This window comes from Heterodontus francisci, chromosome 33 (assembly GCF_036365525.1).
Source record: "Heterodontus francisci isolate sHetFra1 chromosome 33, sHetFra1.hap1, whole genome shotgun sequence".
NCBI classification, from domain to species: Eukaryota; Metazoa; Chordata; class Chondrichthyes; order Heterodontiformes; family Heterodontidae; genus Heterodontus; species Heterodontus francisci.
Genome location: NC_090403.1, coordinates 40,254,679 through 40,277,369, shown reverse-complemented (window position 1 = coordinate 40,277,369; position 22,691 = coordinate 40,254,679). Strand labels below are relative to the sequence as shown.

At 37.8% G+C, this 22,691-nt stretch overlaps 1 protein-coding gene across 2 annotated transcripts in view; it reads left to right on the top strand.

Moving 5' to 3' along the window:
* Nucleotides 1-22,691, top strand: part of znf281b (zinc finger protein 281b) — a 57,789-nt gene extending 35,098 nt beyond the window's left edge. For both annotated transcript variants that reach the window (XM_068013350.1, XM_068013351.1), the window contains 6 exons: nt 1,269-1,667; nt 6,624-6,749; nt 9,422-9,542; nt 9,733-9,816; nt 9,991-10,109; nt 11,620-22,691. In XM_068013350.1, the coding sequence (XP_067869451.1) occupies nt 1,314-1,667; nt 6,624-6,749; nt 9,422-9,542; nt 9,733-9,816; nt 9,991-10,109; nt 11,620-13,179 (2,364 nt within the window). In that variant the 5' untranslated portion in view covers nt 1,269-1,313 and the 3' untranslated portion in view covers nt 13,180-22,691. The remainder of the gene's footprint in view (nt 1-1,268; nt 1,668-6,623; nt 6,750-9,421; nt 9,543-9,732; nt 9,817-9,990; nt 10,110-11,619) is intronic.

The following is a 22,691-nucleotide window of genomic DNA, read 5'->3' as shown; positions in this document are numbered from 1 at the left end:
GTATGGGCTTCACAAATGATATGTTGTGATGGATGAAGTGAGGAGGTTAGAACAAATTGTCAGGGCGTCCAACTTGTCACCATTCGGGCCCACTTATTCCCTGATAGCAGAGAATCATTACTCCAGTCTGCAAAGATGTTTGTGACTGCCAACCCAAACCCCTCTCTTTCAGCTGAGGCAAATGCTGTGTAACCCAGGAGGTTGTGTGGGGTGGGGGGAGAAATAATATAAAACCAATATTCTACAGAAACTTTCCTTTGAGGAAATTCACTTCATTAAAATGACCCTTAATTATATAACCCTAACATTATATGTAAATTTAGTATCCAAGTAGGTAGTTGACACTTTTTTAGTGATTTATTTTGTTTTCAACCATTACTAGTTGGAACCCCAAGTTAACTTTGCGGCATCTGTTGCGATGTTCAGTGTTTTGTCTTTGTCCTTGTATGGTGATGTAATCAGTGTTCTATATCTATTGCTTCACCATTCAAGAACAGCAGTAGTGAAGACTGAAGCCCACACTGTGTTGTCCAGCTAAGAGAAAGCAATGGTGCTGTCTTAAACAGAACATTAGTCTTCTTAACATAACTGTTTCTCATAAGCTAAGAAGTAACTTGGGGAATGGCAAAGGCAGGTTGGCTTGTGCTGAAATTGAACGAAGAAAGTTGCTTTTTTTGAAAAAGAAAAACATTTCTGTTAACCATCACTTGAATCTATTTTGCTTAATTTTAATATAACTGGGTTTATGTGTAATTCTTTTTACTTTAGTACTTTGTCCGGGGCACAGTTTCCTGATGAAGAGGTGCGCTTTCTGTTTTGTGACCAAGTAATTTGGCCATCATGAGAGTACAGTTCCAAAAACTAAGTATCAAAGTTGAGCCCTACCAATATTTTTTTTTGTACCTTCAGTAAAACAATGGATAAGAATCTGTTACTAGGCAACTATACAACTGACTGATTATGATGTCATAAGCATCAATAGCAAAGTTTTGAGTGGCTTATGAACGGAACTTAATCCCACAACTATACCCTCTCTACCTAGGTTGTGTCTTCGTAATTTTCTTTTATAGGTAAAAGGTTCTAAGATCCAGTTACTGACTGCAACATAGGCGTCCTTTTGTGCCTGCATATTAATGCAATATTTTCAGTGCAACATAAAGGAGTTATGCTGCGACTATAAATTGCATTGTAAACTTGTTTGTAACCCACTAACGTTGTACACTTTGCCATTTCATATGTCTAATACTTTTCTCCTTTCATTACTTCAGGAGTGTGCTGCCGATCTGGCTTTGAATAATTTTAGATTTTACATCATGAGCATTGTTCACGACAAGTTAACTAACGAATTCCTCAGGAACGGTGGGATGGAACCAAACTTCTCTTCCGGTATGATCATGTTCAGTCACCTCCCACCAATCACAAATTTTTCCAGTCTTGCTGCCCATTCTGTCACACCAACTGTACCTCAGGATTTAATCCTCAAAAAGGATCCCGACGCTCCAGCAGAGAAATACCCTTCAGAGTATATGCAGCCCATCTCTGATGTTAAAGAGAAAAAGTTCTCCGCGCATGATGGATTTGTATTTTTTAAGAATAAACTTCTCGAGGAAGAGGAGATGGGCAGGGGACAGAGCATCTTGACCCACAACCTGAATCATACCAGTGTAGTAAGTATTACATTACCATTACATCCCTTACACTGCTCAATAGCAAGTTTATTTCATTTCCAATATATCAATAAACAAACTGTCATTGGCCTGGATGTTACTGGTACCAGACTGACATTTTATTGCTGCAATTTAATCTATGGAGCAGATAATTTGAGTTTGATTCCAAGCGATTATTCTTCATGTTTGAGTTCAGAAGACAAATAGTGTAGCTCGTTTTTCCATGTTGGGGGGGGTGGGTGGGTGGTGGCAGGTGGCGGGGGTTTAAGCTGAGCCTGATCCTATGCTCTTCCAATGTCTTAAGCATATACTTTCCAGTAGGGAGCCATGCAACAGCAATGTTGGGTGTCATGTTTTCTTTCTTCCTGTTCCTAGCACAGGGATGTTGAAGCTAATTATAATGCCCCCAGCTAGCTCAGCACACACTTTGGATCAAGCCTGCGGCTCAATATTATGCTGCATTTTTCCATTGAACTATCGGGAAGCCCTTTAATTTATTTTTGCTCTTTGTTCTTTTCTCTTACTCCACTTCCACCTATTTTGGAAAAGTTCTGCGAGTTTGCTTATTACTGTTGGAGCTGAAGGGTGAAACGGTTATTTTCCATTTTGAAATCCCAGTGTCAGCGTTTAGCATTTCCAGGTCCGATATTGTTAGATGTTTTGATTCAGCAATATTCTATAACCCCAATCTCTGAAGAACTGTCTTTACCAGACTAGTATGAATTTTGCTATTTCTCACATATGGAAGATACAGAGTGAAGAATAATCAGTCGCATCCTGTCTTAGAGAGGTTGATGGTTCTTGCTAATTCTGTATCTTCCACATCTATTGGATACAATAGCATAAATAGTTATGGTGCTGAGCTAATAGAGGTTATGCGTTCAAATCCTAGCATGGCTAATGTTGTAATGTCTTTGAGGGAAGGGTGCCTACTACCCACTACACATAACTCGTGTCCCCCAACTATGGTTTCTCCTGGAATCTGTTAAAATCCTGTGTTTCTTTTTATTTGTTCTTGAGATGTGAGCAACATTGGCGAATTAACATTTATTGTCCATCTCCACTTTTGCTGAGGGCTATGAATCAACCACGTTGTGTGGGTCTGGACTTGTGTGTTAGCCAGACTGGGTAGTGGTTGACACTTAATGCCCTTAGATCAACTCAGGATGTATGCTGCTTTGCCCAGTCACCCACATCTCAAGGACAAATGCAATTGAAGAAAGCATATTGTGGAACTATGTAACATAGCTTAATAGATTCCAGGAAGGATCATTTGGTGAGAACACAGTGCTACAGGTTGTGATACATGTGGTTTCCTATTCTCCCATCCTAAGGTTCTTTGCTCCTTGTGCTTGATCTCTTATCATTAAAAAGTTTAGAACAGTCAAACAGTTAGTTTCCAGGAGTAGTGAGATGGGTCAAATATTAAAATATCAAATATTCTGTAAATTTTCTAGTTTAAATGGGGTTTTCCAACACAGAGTCCATTCAGCCCATCGTAGCAGCTCTTTAAAATAGCTATCTAGTTGGTTCTATTCCCTTGCTGTTTTCCCTGTAGCCCTGCAAATCTGCAATTGCAGATGCCTTGCTTAGTTCCTGCTGAGCATCCAATAATAATCTTAAACTCAAAATGGAAAAGTTTTGTGATGGGGTCTGCTAAATAAGTTAGCTATAATCTCATGATGACCACAGATTCTTGAGTGTCTCCATCGCATCTATTTGACATAAGGAAGATCTTGCAGTTATATAGCACCTTTCGCTGCCTTCAAAAGATCCAAAGCAATTCATAAATGTTGTACTCTTGAAGTCGGTCACTCTTTTACTGTGGGGAAACACAGCAGCCAATATGTGCATGGCAAGGTTCCACAAATAGCAATTAAGTAAATGACCAGATGATCTGTTTAGTGATGAGGTTGTCATTGGTTTATGTTGGTTCTGCTTAGTAGGTTATATGGTTATTTCAGTCTTCAATGATGTTTGATCAGTTCATATAAAGCCAACTCTAAACGATTCAGTAACCTTGTGGTGTAGTCTTCATTCTTTGAACCTTCTATATACCCTCCAAGTATTGTCCTACCCGTCAAGATTGGTTTTGGAGGGATTGGTATTAAGTGGATAATTTAAGTTTGGCTTATTATCAAAATGAACAGGAGATAAGTTGCAATTCCTGAATTTTATAGAGGACTGTAGTTAGAGGTTATAAGCAGCACAGCCTCTGACTCTTTTTATGTACATGCTCACTATAGCATAGTCCCAGAGTCATCAAAATCTATCCAGCTGTACTATACCATGATATGTGGGGATTGCATATCATTCAAGGAATGAAGAAGACCTCGCTGAGTATTTTTTTCAGAGATGGAGGGAGAAAGGAGTGACTTTCATTATAACAATTGTCATGCTAGGCCCCCACCTGCCAAGAATGAGACACATTAATTTTGTCATGAACATTGATTTTAAGCTGTTACTGGGGTAAAGAAAGGACTTGTTGAACAGATCAGCTGTGGCTGGAAGAGACATTTGCATATTAACAGACGGTGATTGGAAGGACAAAGGGCCATTCCCTGACACATTCAACCCACAATGGACCTTGATTGCCAGATATTGTGTGTAAGAGGAGCATTCCAGAGACTGCTAAGGTGATACAATCCAAGACGTGGTCAAACAAGTTAGTCACATGACTAACCTGCTTGGCAACCTGGGGTTTTCTGAATTGTACCAACAGTTTGAACTCAAAGTTTTTGCTGCTGGACTGAGAAGATCTCTCCTGTCTGCTCCCATCTCTTTCTCTCAAGTCTCTGAATCCACTGAAGGCACATGAATCCTGAGAGAAAAAGGTCTCCTACAGCAAACAAGGTTTCAGAAGAATACTGGGCCCCAACGAAAAGCTAGATCTACCTACAATCAAGGACTCTACAGTGAGCTCGAAGAACTGTTACAACAACTCTTCAGATATTAACTCAAACTTTTCCACTTTATTTTTCTTCTCTTTTCTGTTTCTATTTGCATGTGTGTATCACGTATGCATGCTAGCGTGGGCACGTCGTGTATCCATAGGCATCAAATGAATTAGAGTTCAAGTTTAATAAATTTCAACTTTTCTTCTTTAAACCTACGAAAGCCTGTTTGTCTAGGTTTCTTTGCCTTATAATTGGAAAGCAATGAACAAGGATTCACCAAGGGGGAGCTAAAAACACAATGTGTTTTAAATTAAACCCTGTTACGGTACCCCTATACACCTTTCTCACCTGGTCGTAACACAGTCTTGACTGGAATAGAACTGAGGTGCTGGAGGTGAGAATATTACGTGCAAGCTACTGTACAAACTTTTTAAAATTATTCCTTCCATCATCCCAAAAACCTTTTTTGAAAGTACAACATATTTTTCTTGTTCCCTAACTTATCCACAAAGTTTGCTGAACTACATTTGATTGTTGAGATGTTCTACTTCAATGGCTGAAGATGATTTCATGATTAATCTATTTAATTGTGAAAATCGTTTTACGGTATTCTTCCCTCCTCCTACCATTCTTTCCCCCCCCAAGTAGAATTGCTAATGTGGTGACTATTGCTATTAGGTGCATTACTTTTGTTGTGGATTTTCCCCAGTTTCTCTTCCCAACCTGCCCGCAAGGTCCTTGCTCATGTTGGGGTATAGTTCCACAGCAGCTGGAAGCTCTCTTCAGTGGCTTGTCTAAATGGTCATTCTTAATGTGTGAACCTAGGCAGTGGATGAAGCTATCACAGCCAGATCCTGTCTCCACTTGTACCCTGTATGTATACTTGCCGGCAGTGGTCATTGAATTACAATCAGGATTTGGAGCGATTGGTATTAAGTGGATAATTTCAGTTAAAGGTACATTTTGCCATTGGCAAGTGAGAAAAGTTCACATTATGTTTTATCTTAATTCTCTGGATCAGATTCTTAATGAGTAATAATTGACTTATACTTGAGGGTTGCCACTCAAACTATTCACCACACTGGGTTTCAAAGTCTAGTCCTATAGTTCTACACTTGCCGGGCATGCTACCTGAAGCTGCTTTGGAAACTTAAGCTGCATGTTTATCAATGCCTGTGCTATTTCTGAATTGGTAATGTAGTGCATGTTAACAACAAAGGTTCGGCTCATTAAAAGATTTATTTGCTAAATGTAAATGCTCTTTGCTGCTTTACAATGCTTCGATTATATTTTGGGGCCAGGATGATCTGTTGTGTGCTATCAAAGTTACAATACGTACATATAGTACATTGTGTTTTTATTTAAATTAGAACTCCATTAACATATTTTGAGTGACTGAAAATATTTGTCAGTGAAAATGTTTTTTCTGTTATCAATATTCGGGCAATACTTTCATCAAATAAAATCAATATAACAGTTTATTACCTGAATATCATATTTTGCTGTCTAATAAACTACAGTACATCAATGTAATGGAACTGTTCCAAAATAGTAATGCTTTGACAGCAGCTGACTGAGTTTACCAGTGTAGCTCATCACAGATAAATAGAAACCAGGTTCACATCTGCAATTTTCTCCTGCAGTAAATTCCAATTTTTGCTATGGCTCTCAAAGAAGAAATTCACAGAACGCCAGTTACCTTTACCCAGTCGGGTAAGGCCAGTCATCCTGTATCACTCTCCCACCAGTTAACTGCGACCTGCAGAGTGAATTGGGCAGAGTTTTGGTGGTGGGTTACCTGCTCACTTTTTCAGCCAGGCATGCGTATGAAGGGAGGGAAGAAACACCCTTAAAAAGAAAGTGGCTGAAAATTAAATTTGCATCTGCCATTTCTCAAGGTGGTGGAATGAATTGGTAACTAACTGACATGATTGTTGAACTGTTCTGAATTTTTAAACAAGTTTTGTTGAAAAATTGGGGGAAATGATATTTTAGGACCCAGCATACCAGTTACAAGTTCACACAGATGTTAACATTTTCTTAATTTGTTTTCCTCCAGTCACAAGTCAGATATGAAAAAGATTACCTCACTGTTCCAAAACAAGGGAATGTTAAGAGGGCAAAGAAACAGAACTCCCAATCTCAGGATGCAAAACCCAAGCGCAAACGAAGTGAAACGTCCAAGGTAAGGATCTTTTTCCTGTGCCTTGATTACGCTGGAAGGTAGCTTGGAGAGCCAACTATTTACTGAAGCCACAGTTTTTGTTAATAGCTGCCCAGTTTAGTTCTAAAATTAAATTGCAAAAAATACTCAAAGTACTAGTTGGCGATTCTACTAAAATGTATAATCAGAGTTGCTGCAACAAAATTCATTACCTTATAATTCAAGCTAATGCAGTGTTCTGCATCATTTGCAATGGTATTGAGAATATAACAGACTACAAATTCAAGGAAGTAAAGCATTTTTAATCTGAGTGGTGAATGCTGACAAAATCATATGCACCACTTGGAGGAATTGACTCTCACCTGGCTACTGAGCTGAATTAACATATGCATGTTTTTTGGTAGTACAGAACTTGAGTATTGCTGAAAATAGAGACATGTTGTCGAAGCTTTTTGTCTTGCACTCCTTGGGACAATCCACAGGAATACCAATGTAAGGGAAAACGACAACTTTATTTTGTATGAGAAGAGAGTGCCGAGTGGTTGGTAAATGAGTACAGACAAATGAGTAACGTGATATATGAATTTCAATGCCAGTGTGATGCTAGGTATATAGGCCGTATGTCCCAAAGACTGGCGGATCGTATCAAATAACCTGTCCCTTCCGCTGTTCGCAGTGGGCAAGTACTCAACCAGTCCGTGCTTGGAAAACTCAAAACACCGTGTCCGACATTTAGATATGATTTTGCGATTGGACAACATTTGCTAAATAATCCTCAGTGTGCAAAGAATTACGCTGACAACCAATTTAAGATTGTCAGTAGGGCTCGCAGTGTGGGCGCATTTGCGTGTATTGGAAGCTACATATGTTAATACACAGGGTCCTGTTTTTCATAAACAGAAAGGAAATGTACAAACATGGCGCCTGTTTCAGCTAAACAAATAAGTGATGGCCATTCACTGGTTCATTCCTCAGGGCAATGCCTTGACCAATCAAGAGTCAAGCTGCCTGATTTTAAATTTCAAACACAGCTTGGCACTTAATTGTCAGTCACCGTAAACTGGTGCATTCTCCATGGCAATGCCTCTACCAATCAGAGTTCACTTGCCAACCGATCAGCGCTCTCCTCATACAGTATAAAGTTGTTGTTTTCCCTTGCATTGGTATTCTTGCGTATTGTCCTGATGAGTGCAAGACGAAAAGCTTTGACATGTCTCTATTTTCAGTAATAGGCATGTTAATACTCTTTTAGCTTATGCTCCTGGTAACCTTTCCGACCTGTTTAGTTTAGTTTAGAGATACAGCACTGAAACAGGCCCTTCGGCCCACCGAGTCTGTGCCGACCATCAACCCCCCATTTATACTAATCCTACACTAATCCCATATTCCTACCACATCCCCACCTATCCCTATATTTCCCTACCACCTACCTATACTAGGGGCAATTTATTGCTGCAAGTTGCCATTAAAATATAAATTTTTTTTTAAATCAGTGGAAGTTGTGGCAAAAATAGTTTCTCCAGTTATAATGATGGCCATAATATGCTCAACATTGCATATAAGAAACTAAATAGGTCATTTTATGGGGGTCAGATAGTTGCAATTCTGGGTTCCTTAACACTGGACTAAAGCACGAGCTAACAAATGATGTATGTGTGACTCCTTAAAAATCAATGGCATGCATCCATTGTAAGAATTTCTCTCCAAATAGGATATTTAGGTTCACTATTCTAGATTAAACCACCTTTTTTGTATTCATGCGGGCATGTAGGGAAAAATGTATCTTTATTTTTACTAATCTTATGACAGCAGATTCCAAAAAAAACTTACAATTTGCAAGCAAGCAAAAAGCTCCTGATTGAATACAATAAATCTCCAATTGAGTAAAGCAGAGCAATGCTTGAATGTCATTGTATAAGCAATGTTAAAACTTGACAAAAGTATTCTATTAAAAAGCGCTGTATGTACTTGCACAGAAAACAGGTGGGGTGGGGGGAGGTGCACGGTGACTGGAAAATGAAACAAAGTATAAGTTCAGCATCAGTCCACCAGAATCATGCTATTTTTTGGTATAACAAGTTTGAGGTTTATTTACAAACTATTATATTTGAAATCTCCTGGACATTCAATGATTCTTTTGCACCTGTTGACAATTCGATTTATTTGTATATAAATGTATTTAATTTAAAGCTGTGTACACTTAGCATCAAACTTTTCAATTAAACATTCTTATGTCCACACTGGGAGATGTAATTACAGCATGGCAAGTCAACGTGAGCAGTTTCCATTATAAATGTGGACATAGGAATTTTAAATGAAAATGCAGAGATAAGGACAGTATTTATGACTTCAAAATAGAGAATGAATTATGTCTGCGCATACTGGTCCAATTATTCTCTGCCCTCACCTCACCTGATGACACTGATAATATTGACTTCTCGTGTGATGCCACAGGAGATTGACTAGTAATATTACATCTGCGCACACATCTGCCAACTTTTCTCATTATCCCATTCAGAGAATGACTAGTATTACCATTATGGCTTGACCTTAGAAGGTAATTCGTTAAAATTATGAAATTTACGCTTCTGCATCTAAATAGGCTTCTAACTATCACACCACAATATCGAGCTTGATAGTGTTTTAATCAAATTAGTTCTTGGGCTTTAACAAGGAATTGTTTTTCTTCATAGTCTTCAACAGGTGGAGATGGTACCAATCTTTTACATGGTCCAAAGGTTCATATATGTGAACATTGCTGTGCCTCCTTCCGTAGTTCTTACCACCTTCGTCGCCACGTGCTCATTCACACTGGTAAGGAATAAAAAGTATTGATAGCACTGGAAGTAAGCTATGAATTTTCCCAATAATTTCCATGCAGTTTTTATGCTTTTTACTGAAGCTTTGATATTATATAGTATTTGTTGCTGCAGTTCCTGTTTGAGACAATTAAGTTTGACCTGACTCTATTGGTGGGATAATTGTAAAATTGTTTTTGGTGTAGGTGAACGACCTTTCCAGTGTAGCCAGTGCAACATGTGCTTCATTCAGAAGTATCTGCTTCAAAGGCATGAGAAGATCCACAGTGGTATGCACACAGCAGTTATATTGCACCTATTTCAGCTAACTTCAGTACTTTTTAACTTAAAACTTTTGTTTTAATTATATACCTATTGTATATGTGATGTGGCTGCGTACAAACAATGATGATTTATATATATTTTGAAGTTTAAAATCTAAAATATATATGTGTTCCTTCAAGGAGAAAAGCCATTCTGTTGTGATCAGTGTAATATGAGATTCATCCAGAAATATCACATGGAGAGACACAAACGGACACACAGTGGAGAAAAGCCTTATCAGTGCCACACTTGTCAACAGGTATTGAGGAACTGATAGCTTTTGAAAGCAGATCTTGTGAATGGAAAAAATTTAAAATGTAAATAGCAAAGTACTGTTGTCTTAACGTTTTGTGGGGGAGGGGGGAGGTATATGGATTTGTATGCTGTATGGTCCAGCTGTGTAGCTGGAACCATAAGTAATATATTGTGTTGCTTTAATTGAACAGCTTTTATAATAGATACGTGGTAAAAAGGGAAATTGTTTATTTTGGGAGGAGGAGTAGTTGATGCGAAGTCATAAATCAAATCTGACCAATAGGTTTTACCAGTGAACTTGTTCACTGTTCTCAGACCAAACAGCTGATTCAGTGTACTGTCCATGTAGCCTGACCAAAACAGAAATAAAATATGTGGAGGTGGCAATGTATGGTCATTCTCTCTCTAGCTGCTGAGACTTTCAGAAAGGAGATTGTAGAGAATTAAATATGTAATCAAACAATAAGCCAAATGTTAACTTATGCTGAAATTTCCATGTTTCTATAAACAAAATGAATTGTTACTTTTTTTAAATTCTGTTTGTGGTGGATAGAAAATAGTCTTTGTGAAAATGTTGGACACGACCATGGTCATTCCAACAACATATTAGTAGATATTTTTCTAAATTTAACCCCTTAGATTGTAAACTTGTAAAAGAATGTGAAACATTTTAATGGGTAAGCCTGTGACAACTTTGCAGCATGTTGCAGTGATGTGTTGGTTCATTATGGAAGTTTCCATCTTGCCACAAATTTTCTCCACTTCCCTGCTCTCAAAGTTGCTGGCTCATTGCTGGGGTGATTCTATGGGTGTCAGCATCCTTTGATACTTAACAAAGTGCAGTTACTGGTGTGTGAGGTTTGGCAGCAAAATTGGCAGGCTATATACCCACGGGGGCATCACAGGTTAGCCCAGTCTGTATTCCCCAGCTTCCACATGCACAGACTAGGAGAGAGAAATCTTGGTTACTTTTTGCCTTTCCTTTTCTCAAAGCCTAGGTATGCTGAGGCGTGTCTCCATCTAAGATTATTTAACTGATCACAGGCCAAGAATCTTACATGGATGATCCTGATCTGCTTTAGCTATTCACTAGAGTAAGCTCATTGAGCCATTTGCAGCCAATATAAATTTAATGTTAAGCTACCAAGTCACATGTCTTGCAGATTGCTTTCCTGTTTACATCTCTTGACATCAGTTCATTAGTATGAGATTTGGTAGCAAGGATGAGGATGACCACATGTTGGTAAAGTTTGGCAGCTCGCAGCAAGACCTCAGCACCTATTTTCTCTATACCTGCTCCCCCTCCCCCCACCCCACCAATTTATATGGCTTGTATTTATGTGGAATTTACATTTAATTAAATTACATATCCTATTTTTCATTGGGAGTAATTATTGCCCTTTGACCACAGATGTATCATGAAATATTTGTGTTTATTTTGGGGAGTAAAATATGATAGATGTATGTTTATTATTGTCTAAGATCTTTAATTGTGCTTTTCATTTTTTCCTCAGTATTTTTCCAGAACCGACAGGTTGTTAAAGCACAGACGAACATGCGGTGAAGTACTTGGTAAAAGTGAAAATGGAATGGAACCTGGACCATCCAATCAAATGGGAAATGGTTGTTTCACATCATCTCAGGGAACTACAGGTGCACGCAAAAAAGCAAAATCAAAAGCTACATCTCAGGAGACTAAGGACAAGGCAGCCCGCAAAAAGAATAAATCCAACATATCTGAACTTCCAAGTAGCTTAACCAGCTGCAAAGATAAATTGTCTGTATACAACATGCATGAATATGCTGTTGAGATGCCGATGGTATCCTCTAGTATGAAGTTGGGAAGTACAAATGAAGAGGAATTGCAGGCAAGAGCACCTAAATTGGTAATCAAAAAAGTGAATCGGAAAAGCCCTCAAAGGACAGGTCTAAACAATGTAACACCTCTTGTTATACCTGCCACGGAGCTGGTGAGGCAAAAGCTGATGGCTAATAAGCAAGGGACTTTGGAATTGAACAGTAACACCAGCATGGATAATATTGTCTTGCTGCAGAACACAGGAAATAAGACAGAACAGGCTAGTAACTGCAACTATGATGACGCTATGCAGTTTTTTAAGAAAAAAAGATATTTGCAAGCTGCTTCCAGTAACAATGACTATGCAGTAAGTATAGGACAGATGGCATCCCAGCAGTCTGTAATTCAGGCAGCAGTTGCCAGTGTGATGGAGAATGAAGCCTCGCTTACACTGCTGGACTCTTCTCCAATGAATGTGGATGTGAAAGTCTGTCACGAAAAGTCTGGAATTCCGGATGAGGTCCTTCAAAGCCTTCTGGACCAATACTCCCACAAACATGAAGGCCAGCATGATGTTCCTTTTGATATTACTGACCAACATATCTCAATCCATTCTTCGGGAGAGAATCCAGAGATACATGAGGAATCTGTTTGCCCAGAACCACATGCATCTCGTGGTGATAAAACAGGAATGCTCCAAGAATATTCTAAGTACCTGCAGCAAGCTTTAGAGAGAACAAGTCAAAGTGATGCTTTTTCACTAAACCCGGGGATGCAGTTTTGTCCCACTAGTCTTCCATCAAGTCTCCCCAGCCATAATTTATTCCCTGATAAACAGGCCTACACCACACCTGCACTCGAGTGTGGTTTCAGTCCATCTATTACCTCAGTATTGCCAACCACCTCACCAAAGGCGCATTTTGGTTTGTTGGTTGGAGGTTCCCAACCTGGCATTCACTTTCCTGGTGCAGAGGCTGCTCATCAAAGGCTGACGCCATCTCAGGAGTTGGTGGGGCAGTTGGAACAACAAAAGAACATGGAGGCTGGCCTGAACCATCAGGTCTATCAGATTGAGAATTTTGCCCAGGCCTTTGGATCTCAGTTTAAGTCAGGTGGTAGAGTGCCAATGACCTTCAGCAGCGGCACCAGCGACGAGGCAGGCCACAGAATAAGGACTACAGTTTCTGAATTCTCAGGGTACACTAATTTGTTGTCTGATGCTAATGAGCCAATTAGTACGGGAGCCAAGACTCCAACCAGCCAAAGTTACAGGTAAGGTCATAAGTATGGCCAGGCTGGAGGGCCTTGAGTGCTTGATACCATGTTTCTAACCATGTGTAAGCACATTGCCAGTCCAAATGTTTATATATCAGGTTCTGAGAAAAAAATGTATGAAGCCCTTCCAATGCAACATTTTACCATTTTGTTTGGTGCATTCAGTCTGTAATCATGTTAGAACAGTTTGTATTAGGAATAAATTTTAAACACGGTGGATAGGCAGAAAATTAAATAAGTCTGGAATTTTTTTCTCAGTGGATTGGGAAATGTTTGAGCAAAATAGCATGACTTGGATGGGATTAAATGTTTTTATGGGTTGTGTTTTTTTAAAATTCAAATGTACTATTGGGGAAAAAAATTAACTGTCGAAGCATCAGGGAAATGCTCAAAGTTCAGTTTTCATTAATAGAGACATCATTAATATTGAGCTATGGCTCTAGTTTGTAGTATGACTCAGGAAACATTTGATGCAGTAAGGGGAGATTTCTATTGAAACAAATTCCACGAGCACTGACTTGAAAGGGGAGCAGAACTTTGATGGAAATTTTGCTATGCACATGTGTGCATTGAAGCATTTGGTCCCTGAAAACAGCTTTGAAACTGCAAAGCAGTAGCCTCATTGAGTCAAAAGAAACTAATGACTTGACCAATTTCATTTCAGTGTAGTAATAAAAAAAAAAGTTAAAAAAAATAAACTTTAAAAAAATTAGGTAGGCAAGACTTTATTTACCTCATTCTACATTTTGAAAGCCGTGAATAGGCAGGTACCAATGCAAGTATCAATAGTAAAAGTAGCATGAATCAACATTGCGTAAATGTAATAATTCCCATTGTTAATGTTAGCAATGTTTACAGGATGAAAAGACCTTTGTTTCAGAAAACTGCAAAGTACAGGGTGAAAGGATGAAACCGCAGTTCTGTACAGTGAAAACTATGGGTGCAAAGTATATTGAAAAGTTCAGTATGCTACATCATAAAGTCTTTTTATGCATTTCATAGTGTTGCAAAAGCATAGTGTTATAATTCAGATTTACCCATCAGTTTGGTGACAACCTGCTAATATAATAGCCATTAAAAGTGTGTGAAATTTGCTGCTTTGTTTGAGTTTAAAGAAGTTGAGAAATCAGAAATGGTCAAAAGTAACAAATCTAGTTAAACCAACACATGCCTGGTTGGCCTAGTTGTATATATTCAAAGTAATTTTACTTTGATTCTGTATTCCATCCCAAATGCCTGAGGACTCGTGATTACAGTGCATAAGCTTTGTTATTTATAATTCATAGTTTGTGTAGTTTCAGAAAGTTGTCTGTAAGATTGCTAACAATTATATTGTATGTTTGAAAAAGTTGTATTTGACTTGAATTATTTCAAGGGTCAGTTAGAAAATCTCCCTTATCTGGGGAAAAGCAGATGGAATACTAGGTATACTCTGGTTGTGGTTTGTAAGTCTAGAGTCAAGGATGTCTCCTAGAGTTTTTTCACCCAATATATCTAGTGGTGCAGTGATCAGAAATTGTCTAAACAATAGTAATCATGATCCTGGGCTTCCTTTCCTTAACTGTCTTGATTATGATTAAGGTAGGTGTTGGATCTGCTTTCAAACCGTACTAGCAGTGTTCATATTGCTGAACGAGCTTAACTCGACATCATCAGTTCGTCATTAAGCAAACCAGGTCTTCACAACCAGTGTAAACTAAACAGTAGATAGGCTGGCCAATGGCTATATGTCCACCTAGTCATTACACTGCCTATTTTTTGTTGTCAGATTAATCTCGCATTTTGATTCAGTTTCCAATGGAACAAGTCCATGGAGGAAAAATAACTCTACTCTTTGCCCAGTTTCATGAAGAGATTCTTTTTAACGGATAAAATTATAATAGTGTAGGCTTGAAATTTACATGACCTGATAGGTTCAGATGAAGAAGACCCTTATCCCAATTGGGCTGTTCTTTCCAAAATGCAAAATCTGTTATCTTCCCATTACATCAGCCAGCTCCTTCTTAAATTAATCCAGTGACCTCGGCTAGAACACTCTTCCTGATAACCCATTTCATTTGTCCTAAATTTGCCCTTTGCAACTTTGAATCCTTTTATCCTGCTACCCTGAATTATCTGAAATGATTGCTTTGAGTTTTTTTGCTCTGATTTCTGGTCACTTCTGAGATGTCTCTTTGAGGCTAAGGAGTCCCGTCTTATCACCTTGTTCCTCGTAGCAATTTCCTATGGCAGCATTTGGGGAAAACTCAGGTAAATGCTCTCCATTTTGAGGCATTAGCTGCCTTGTTTTGGAGAGGTAATTGGCTCCAAATTATAGCTTTTTATAATATTATGAAGCATGTTCTTTCTCAAAAGAATTGTTTCCCGCCCTGCAGCAGCTGTCAGTAATTCCTGACTGGCAGACCCTGAAATTTCTAAAAACAGAAAACTAAACTTGAACATACTCAAATGTGGTTGCTGTATTGGAGTGTTTTAGTCTGTCTAAGCAAAGAAAAATATGCCTTAATATGGTTTCTTTTCTTCATGATATTTTGCCAAGAAGTCTCTCTAGGAAGTTGACCCTGTTTTGACTGTGTTGGTCCATTGCCACCATGTCCTTCAATTGTTAAGCATAGCTATGTTGTACTTTAAGTGAAATATAAAAAAAAAATTCCTTGTTGGGTGGTGGGATGTGGTAGGGAGTTGTAGACTATTCTACAATCTTCTAATACTTTTTAAAACCAACAAAATTATTCGCATTTTGATTCATTTCATTTTGCTGCCTATGAGAATAAGAAACCAAAACTGCCAATATTGTAATTATGTGAAACTAAATTACTCTAAAAGGAAACGGGCCCAATTATTGAAAGAAGAGCCCAATTCTGATGGTGTTTGCATATAACCTGTAGATGAATGCTGCGAAAGTCCAGGTATGTTTAATGCCTATTAAAATTGGCAGAAATTGAACAATATTTTCCTGCTTATGGGATGGTATGCCCTGTTCAACTGAACGTCAAACTTGTCCTAAGTGTAGAAGTGTTTGTCACCTTGCAGTAAAGCATAACTATAAAATGCTCTGAAAATTGTTTTAGATGCTTGTCACGCATTTCAGTTGATTTTTTTCTTTATAGGTAAAACCCATGAGTGACTTAAGGGCTATAATGAAGATTTATAGAACCATAGAAAAGTTACAGCACAGAAAGAGGTCATTCGGCTCATCATGTCTGCGCCGGCTGGAAAGATTAGCCGCCCATTCTAATCCCACCTTCCAGCACCTGATCCGTAGCCTTGCAGGTTACAACACTTCAGCTGCAGGTCCAGGTACCTTCTAAATGAGGGTTTCTGCCTCCACTGCCAATTCCACACACCCACCACCCTCTGGGTGAAAAAGTTTTTCCTCATGTTCCCTCTAATCCTTGTACTAATCACCTTAATTCTGTGCCCCCTGGAAATTAACCTCTGCGCTCGGGGAAACCGTTCCTGTCTATCTAGGCTCCTCATAATTTTGTGCACCTCAATTGTCACCCCTCAGCCTCCTCTGTTCTCAGTAAAACAGCCCTAGCCTATCCAATCTTTCCTCATAGTTGCAATTTTCAATCCCTGGCAACATTCTTGTAAATCTCCTCTCTCCAGAGCAATTATGTCCTTCCTGTAATGTGGTGACCAGAACCAGAACTGCACACAATACTCCAGCTGTGACCTAAACAGCATTTTATACAGTTTCAGCATTACATCCCTGCTTTTGTATTCTGTACCTCAGCCAATAAAGAAAAGCATTCCATATGCCTTCCTTACCGCTTTATCTACCTGTCCTACCACCTTCAGGGACCTGTAGGCGTGCACTCCAATATTTCCTGTGTTGATTGGTTGGATAAGAAACACTTTTTTACAGTTTTTAAAAACAAAAGCAAATGTTTCAAGCTTGAACAAAAATTGTCTCTTAGTTATTGATCAGCTTTACCTCACTTCAAGTTGGATTCCATGCCAAGTCAGAATCCCATCCTACGCTGAGTTTTTTTTCACATACAAGTGTGGAGTCATTGCTGAATGAAGCAGCAATCATATAAATTGGGGGTGTTGGGTGTGGACTGGGAAAGACTAAAGCCCTTGCCCTTGCTTCACGATGGCAGTAGTGAACAGGCCATATTGTGGGAGAAATTGTACAATGAGTGATACTAATAATGAGAAAAAATCAATTTACTTTTCCAATTGTGCATGCCCTATATTCTTGAGGGTATCTTGTTCGAAGAATTTTCTCCAATGACAAATTTGCCTATTAGTGGTAAGCATTTAGAGATGTTTAGCCAAACCCTAATGAAATTGCATTAATTCAAGTCAGTTTATCCTTACCCACCTTGGTGCAAATGGAGCAATATTGAAGAGAAATGATTGTCTCCACTAAATAGTTTTTTGTTACAAGGAACCACCAAGTGATTCCCAAAATGGCTTGTACCGATTTCCATCATTCTTTTTCACAACTGTTTTGAGGGCAATTTTGATTCTTTCAACGACAAAAAAATACAATATCCCAATGCATCAGAATGGTTATGCCTTTTAGATACAGAACCATTCTTCTTGTTATTGTGATTATTACTCACAATTAAGGTTTTTGCAAAGTTACACTTCGAATTTTATACCAAATAGAATATGCCTTCAAGCCATTTTTATGACCATTTTGCTTACTTATATCTGTAAGCGGACAGAGGAATTGACACTTGTTTAAGGTATATTATGTCATAGTATACCAATGCAATTTTTTTTGCTGCATTCATTTTATTTTGACTTCTGCTATTGCCTTTATTATTGCACACTTCATTGCTTTCTATTTTCAGTCTCCAGATACATCAGGTTTCCATTTGCTGCTTGAAATCATAAAGGCCACTTGCTAGCCCCTTTTCACTTCCATCCCACTCTCGATTATTGTGTGGTTGAAAACTTAGATTTGCAATTTTGTCTCATGCATTGATTGACCTGGTCAGTTATTGAATCCCGTTTTCACAAATATGTAGGTGTCACCACAATGCCATAGTGAATAGACAGCTCTGAAATACCTTCTGATGAATCTCTTAAAACAAGGTGACTAGGATATTAAAATCTAATGCACTCCATCTATATTAGACTACTTTTGTCAGAACATTATGGACTAAATCAGATATTGTATATAACTACCCTTTTATCAACTTATTTTCTGTAAATTACTTGTCGGGTATGTCTGGATTGTGTATTCAGAGATATTTGTTGATACTAATTGCGTACTTTCAGTAGATTAGATGAGGTAATAATTTGCTGGTAATTTAAAACTTCTGGCAGAGGTCACTCTGCATCAAATGCATCTTTCCACATGCACCTTTACTTGATAGATTATATTTTTAAAGCCATAACTGGTTCTCACTAAATCAAATTATTAAGCGCCATGAAACAAGCTACTAAACTGCTCCCCTGTGTGTATGTGTATCACTGTGTTGGTAGTAGTGATCTGTAGTCACTGTAATATTTCCCATTGAAATTTTGTGAAATGTTCAACTGATAAAAGAAAAATTGAGTTTGGATTTCAGGAACATTCAAATTGTAGTCGCACACTTGGTATAATTTGGTTTTATTGCATTATGTCATTACACCTTCAAGCAAAAATGGAGCTGTTGTGACATTTAATTAGCAACATGGAGTAAAGGCCTCCTATGACCTCATAGCAATAATGAATGTTATATAGTGGATTCCTGTTTCCTGCTTTAATAGATCAGGGTAGAATAAAAGTTTATATATAATAGCGGTAGGAATAATCAGACTTGTGCAACTAAAGGTGTAAAATTTTAGTTGTGGTTTTTTCAAATCTATTGCCCTGATAACTCTTCCAGTGCTATAATGCATTTTATATGGCAAGGCCTTGTGCATTCTGTTCAATCTGAAGACATAGAACAGTGTTATTTGCTGCTAGTAACTTAGATCAGGCCGTAGGGCTATCTTGAGGGGTTATGAGATCATATCTCCTATAGTTATCTGTGTCCTATCACATGTAATTATTGATTATCAACAACCAAGTGTTGGCATATTTCTAGATATAACTGAAATGCTGAGCATAGCATTGTGTACAATAGAAAGAACAAATTTATCCACATATATGTAGATTGAAATGTATATTCCAACACTGCTAGCTAAGAATTTACCCCTCATTTTAAACTCATTTGACCAACTTGTCTGAGCTTATTTGAACATAGACATCAAGGTTTAGATTCTTAGAACCAACTTCAGTAATTGAATTTTGCTTCTGCAGTGAGGTTTTGTAGCTCTTTAATACTTTTAGTTCAATAATACTATGAGCATCTTCATTAACTCATTTCAAAATAATATGGATGAATTTGTGACTTTGCAAACTAGCCAAATCTGGCAAATACTTTTAAATGTAGCTTACTGACACTGACTCAAAGGAAATCTCTTTCACAAACTGCTCCCAAGTTAGAAAGCAGGGTTTGGAAAGAGGAATCAATACAGATAAATGTAAATCTGTTTCTTCCACAGTATTTGATTTTTAAGCCTGCTTGTAAAATACTGACCTGGTTGCCTAGAAATGATCACAATGTGAACACAATTAATTAACTAATCTTGCTCAATATACTGAATACAATGTGAATTACCTTTTCAATTAAAAATGCTTTTATAATTTTTGATTTTGTCCCAAGGAAATTATTTCTGATTAGGAAGAATTGTAGCACAATGTAGCTTCAAATAACATCGTGGTTTGTACCACAAGGTCACAGAATGTACTCTGCATGAATAGATTTCTAAGTAATTGAGTTATATGGGAAGTGAACTGTATGCTTGTCTGAGACCTTAAAAAGCCAGTGGTTAATACGCCATAGTGAAATCAAGCTTTGTACCTTTAATTCTAATTCAAGGTGTAATGGAGTGTCAGGATATGGATGTCTATTAATGTCTATTAATCTTTAAATGTCTATCCCCATGTGCCAATTAAGAGGAAAAGGGAATGGTACTATGTGAAGCACTGATCAGAATTGGCCCCCTGGGTTACAAGGTCGATTAATTCTTAAATCAGAAGTTGTAGACAACTGAACCTCTTGGAAGAGCTATCGGAGACTGGCTCAAAGTTTTAAAATAAGCTTACATTATCAAGTCGGGGCTTGTTGCTGACATCCGGACCATGAATTTAAGTGAAGGCATTCAGCATGGGCTGTGTATTCTTTTCTGCTTTCTTTTATGTTCATTAACACCTTTCTAGTCTTGTGACCATCATATGGAGCAGGAACTTTGAATATAGGAATTTGTTTCAAGTTTTTATTGCTAAGGGGAAAAAAGCCCTACTATTTTAAGTTTAAATTCTAGTAGGAAATCCAGATGATTCATCACTTCCTGTGTAACTTTGTATCATAGCATCGCATTGGAAATCTTCAATTATGGGTTATCTTTGTAGTGCTGAGTAGTTCAACAAGAGATTCCACCTTTAAATATTCAGAACTAAGTCTGTAGTTTGTAACCTTTTCCTTATCTAGTTGCATTTATGTCTAGAAAGTTTAGTAGTTTTAATTTTACAATAAAGAAACAGATTGCAATTGTATGGAGTCGTACCATTTCATTTTTGGGGGGGTGGGAAGAGAAAGGTTGGCAATCCCTTTTTTTTTTTCTCCCCCCCTCAGACGCACACACACGTACTTGCACACAAACAAAAGAGGTGTGAATAGAGATTTGTAAGTAAAGGTGTTGGAACACTACTTATAAAGGAACCCTGGAGTTACTCTTAATCACCTCTTCACATTAGTACCAACTACAAACTGACATTGGAAAAGCCTTATTTGTATCATATCTAAGGTTGCCAACTTTGGACATATTCAAGGAGGTTTCATCACATGACCTCTTGCCTCCAACTACTCTGCCCAGTCCCAACAGCCTTTTCCCCATATTCAATATCCTTATAACTAAAAGAAAATGAAAAATGCTCCTCTGATTTTTCTTCCAGGTTGCTCACAGCAGATTAATCTTTAATTCTTGGAGACTCCAGGATAATCCTGGAGGGTTGGCAACCCTGACCCATCTCAATCTTGACACTCTAAGGCTAATTGTCATACTCCTCAGGTCAGGAAAACCCTTGGCAATGTGAAAACCGTACAGGATATTGTAGATAATTAATCCAGGTGGTGATCTATGCAAATTTTATTTCACAAATGTAAAAGCTTCCCTCCTACTGAACATATTTCTCAACTTGCAACTCTTGAGACTGCATTAACAGGACCTTGGTAGATCTTTAAGCAACTGAATATATTAAAAAATGTTGAGAACTATTCTGATCTCTTTTAGAGCTGCAGATGTTCCATGTTTATCATGAAAAGCCATTACAGTGTATGCCTTGTAAATAATATACATTTATATTTAAATAATACTTTCACCAGAATTCAGATATGTGAATGTTCAAAGGTCATTTTTTCATGTCTGTTTAAACCACAATTATCAAATTTATTGACTACTTATCCTGCTATTCTCATGAGGTGTGAACAGGCTGACGTCCGTTCATTTGGTACACTGACACAAGGATTTTTGTTGAAGAGCTGAAACCGTTCCACAGTAAAATTGCATGTAAAACAGGACTTTAACCCACTTGAATTCTTTGAACCAGCAATACATATATGCAGGGCAACTTTTTTTAAATATCTTAGTTGAGGTACTGATTTACATTTGGCTATTACCTTCCAGCCTGCTCTGAGAATTGCAGAGCCATCGCACTGGTGCCACTGTCAAACTTTTCCAGTACTTTTTGATTAAAGCTTATAGTTGTACATGTAGCTTAAAATGATATCATTGCATTTTTCTTTTGTTCACTAACCCAAGAGCTGGCTGAGTGCCCTTTATAGTATGCTATATCAAATCTGTTAATTACAAGCTTAGGAAAAGACACGATAAGTGTGTAAATTTATGTTTAGATTTCCAAAAGAACTCCTGTTCTTTCCTATGTAATGCAGTTAAAGGGAGTCTGCTTTTTGTTTTTTGCACATGACTAGTTCTCAACCTGTGTAGAAGTGAAATTTACGATTGCATCATGAACATGTGAAGGGGGCAGAAGAGGAAAGGGTTCTGCAGTAATGCTGTAGTTAGAAAGCAAGTATGGAGACTTAAAACAACACTTCCAGCTATTATTAAAACACCAAAAACAAATGCAATATTCTGTGAACTAGGAAAGTCTGTTATCTCTCTATTTAAACCGTTAGCCTTATATATTAACATACCACATTTACCTCACAATAGCAGTTTTCTTAGAAAGTGTTTAATTGTTTTTTTTACAAGTTTGTAAGGAAACTGTTTACTTCCACGCATTATGTGAAATATATTTGTATTATGTAAGGACCGTTCTGTTATAATTGAGCAGCGTATCCTTATTTTCTTCACACTTGATCCAAATTATGTAATGGATTATGACTTTTACCTTAATTTTTTTTCTTTTGTATAGATCATGAACTATTTCATGTGAACTTTATTAACGTCAACTTAGTGTGTGTGGTACACCATTTCTGACATCAATAAAATGTTCCT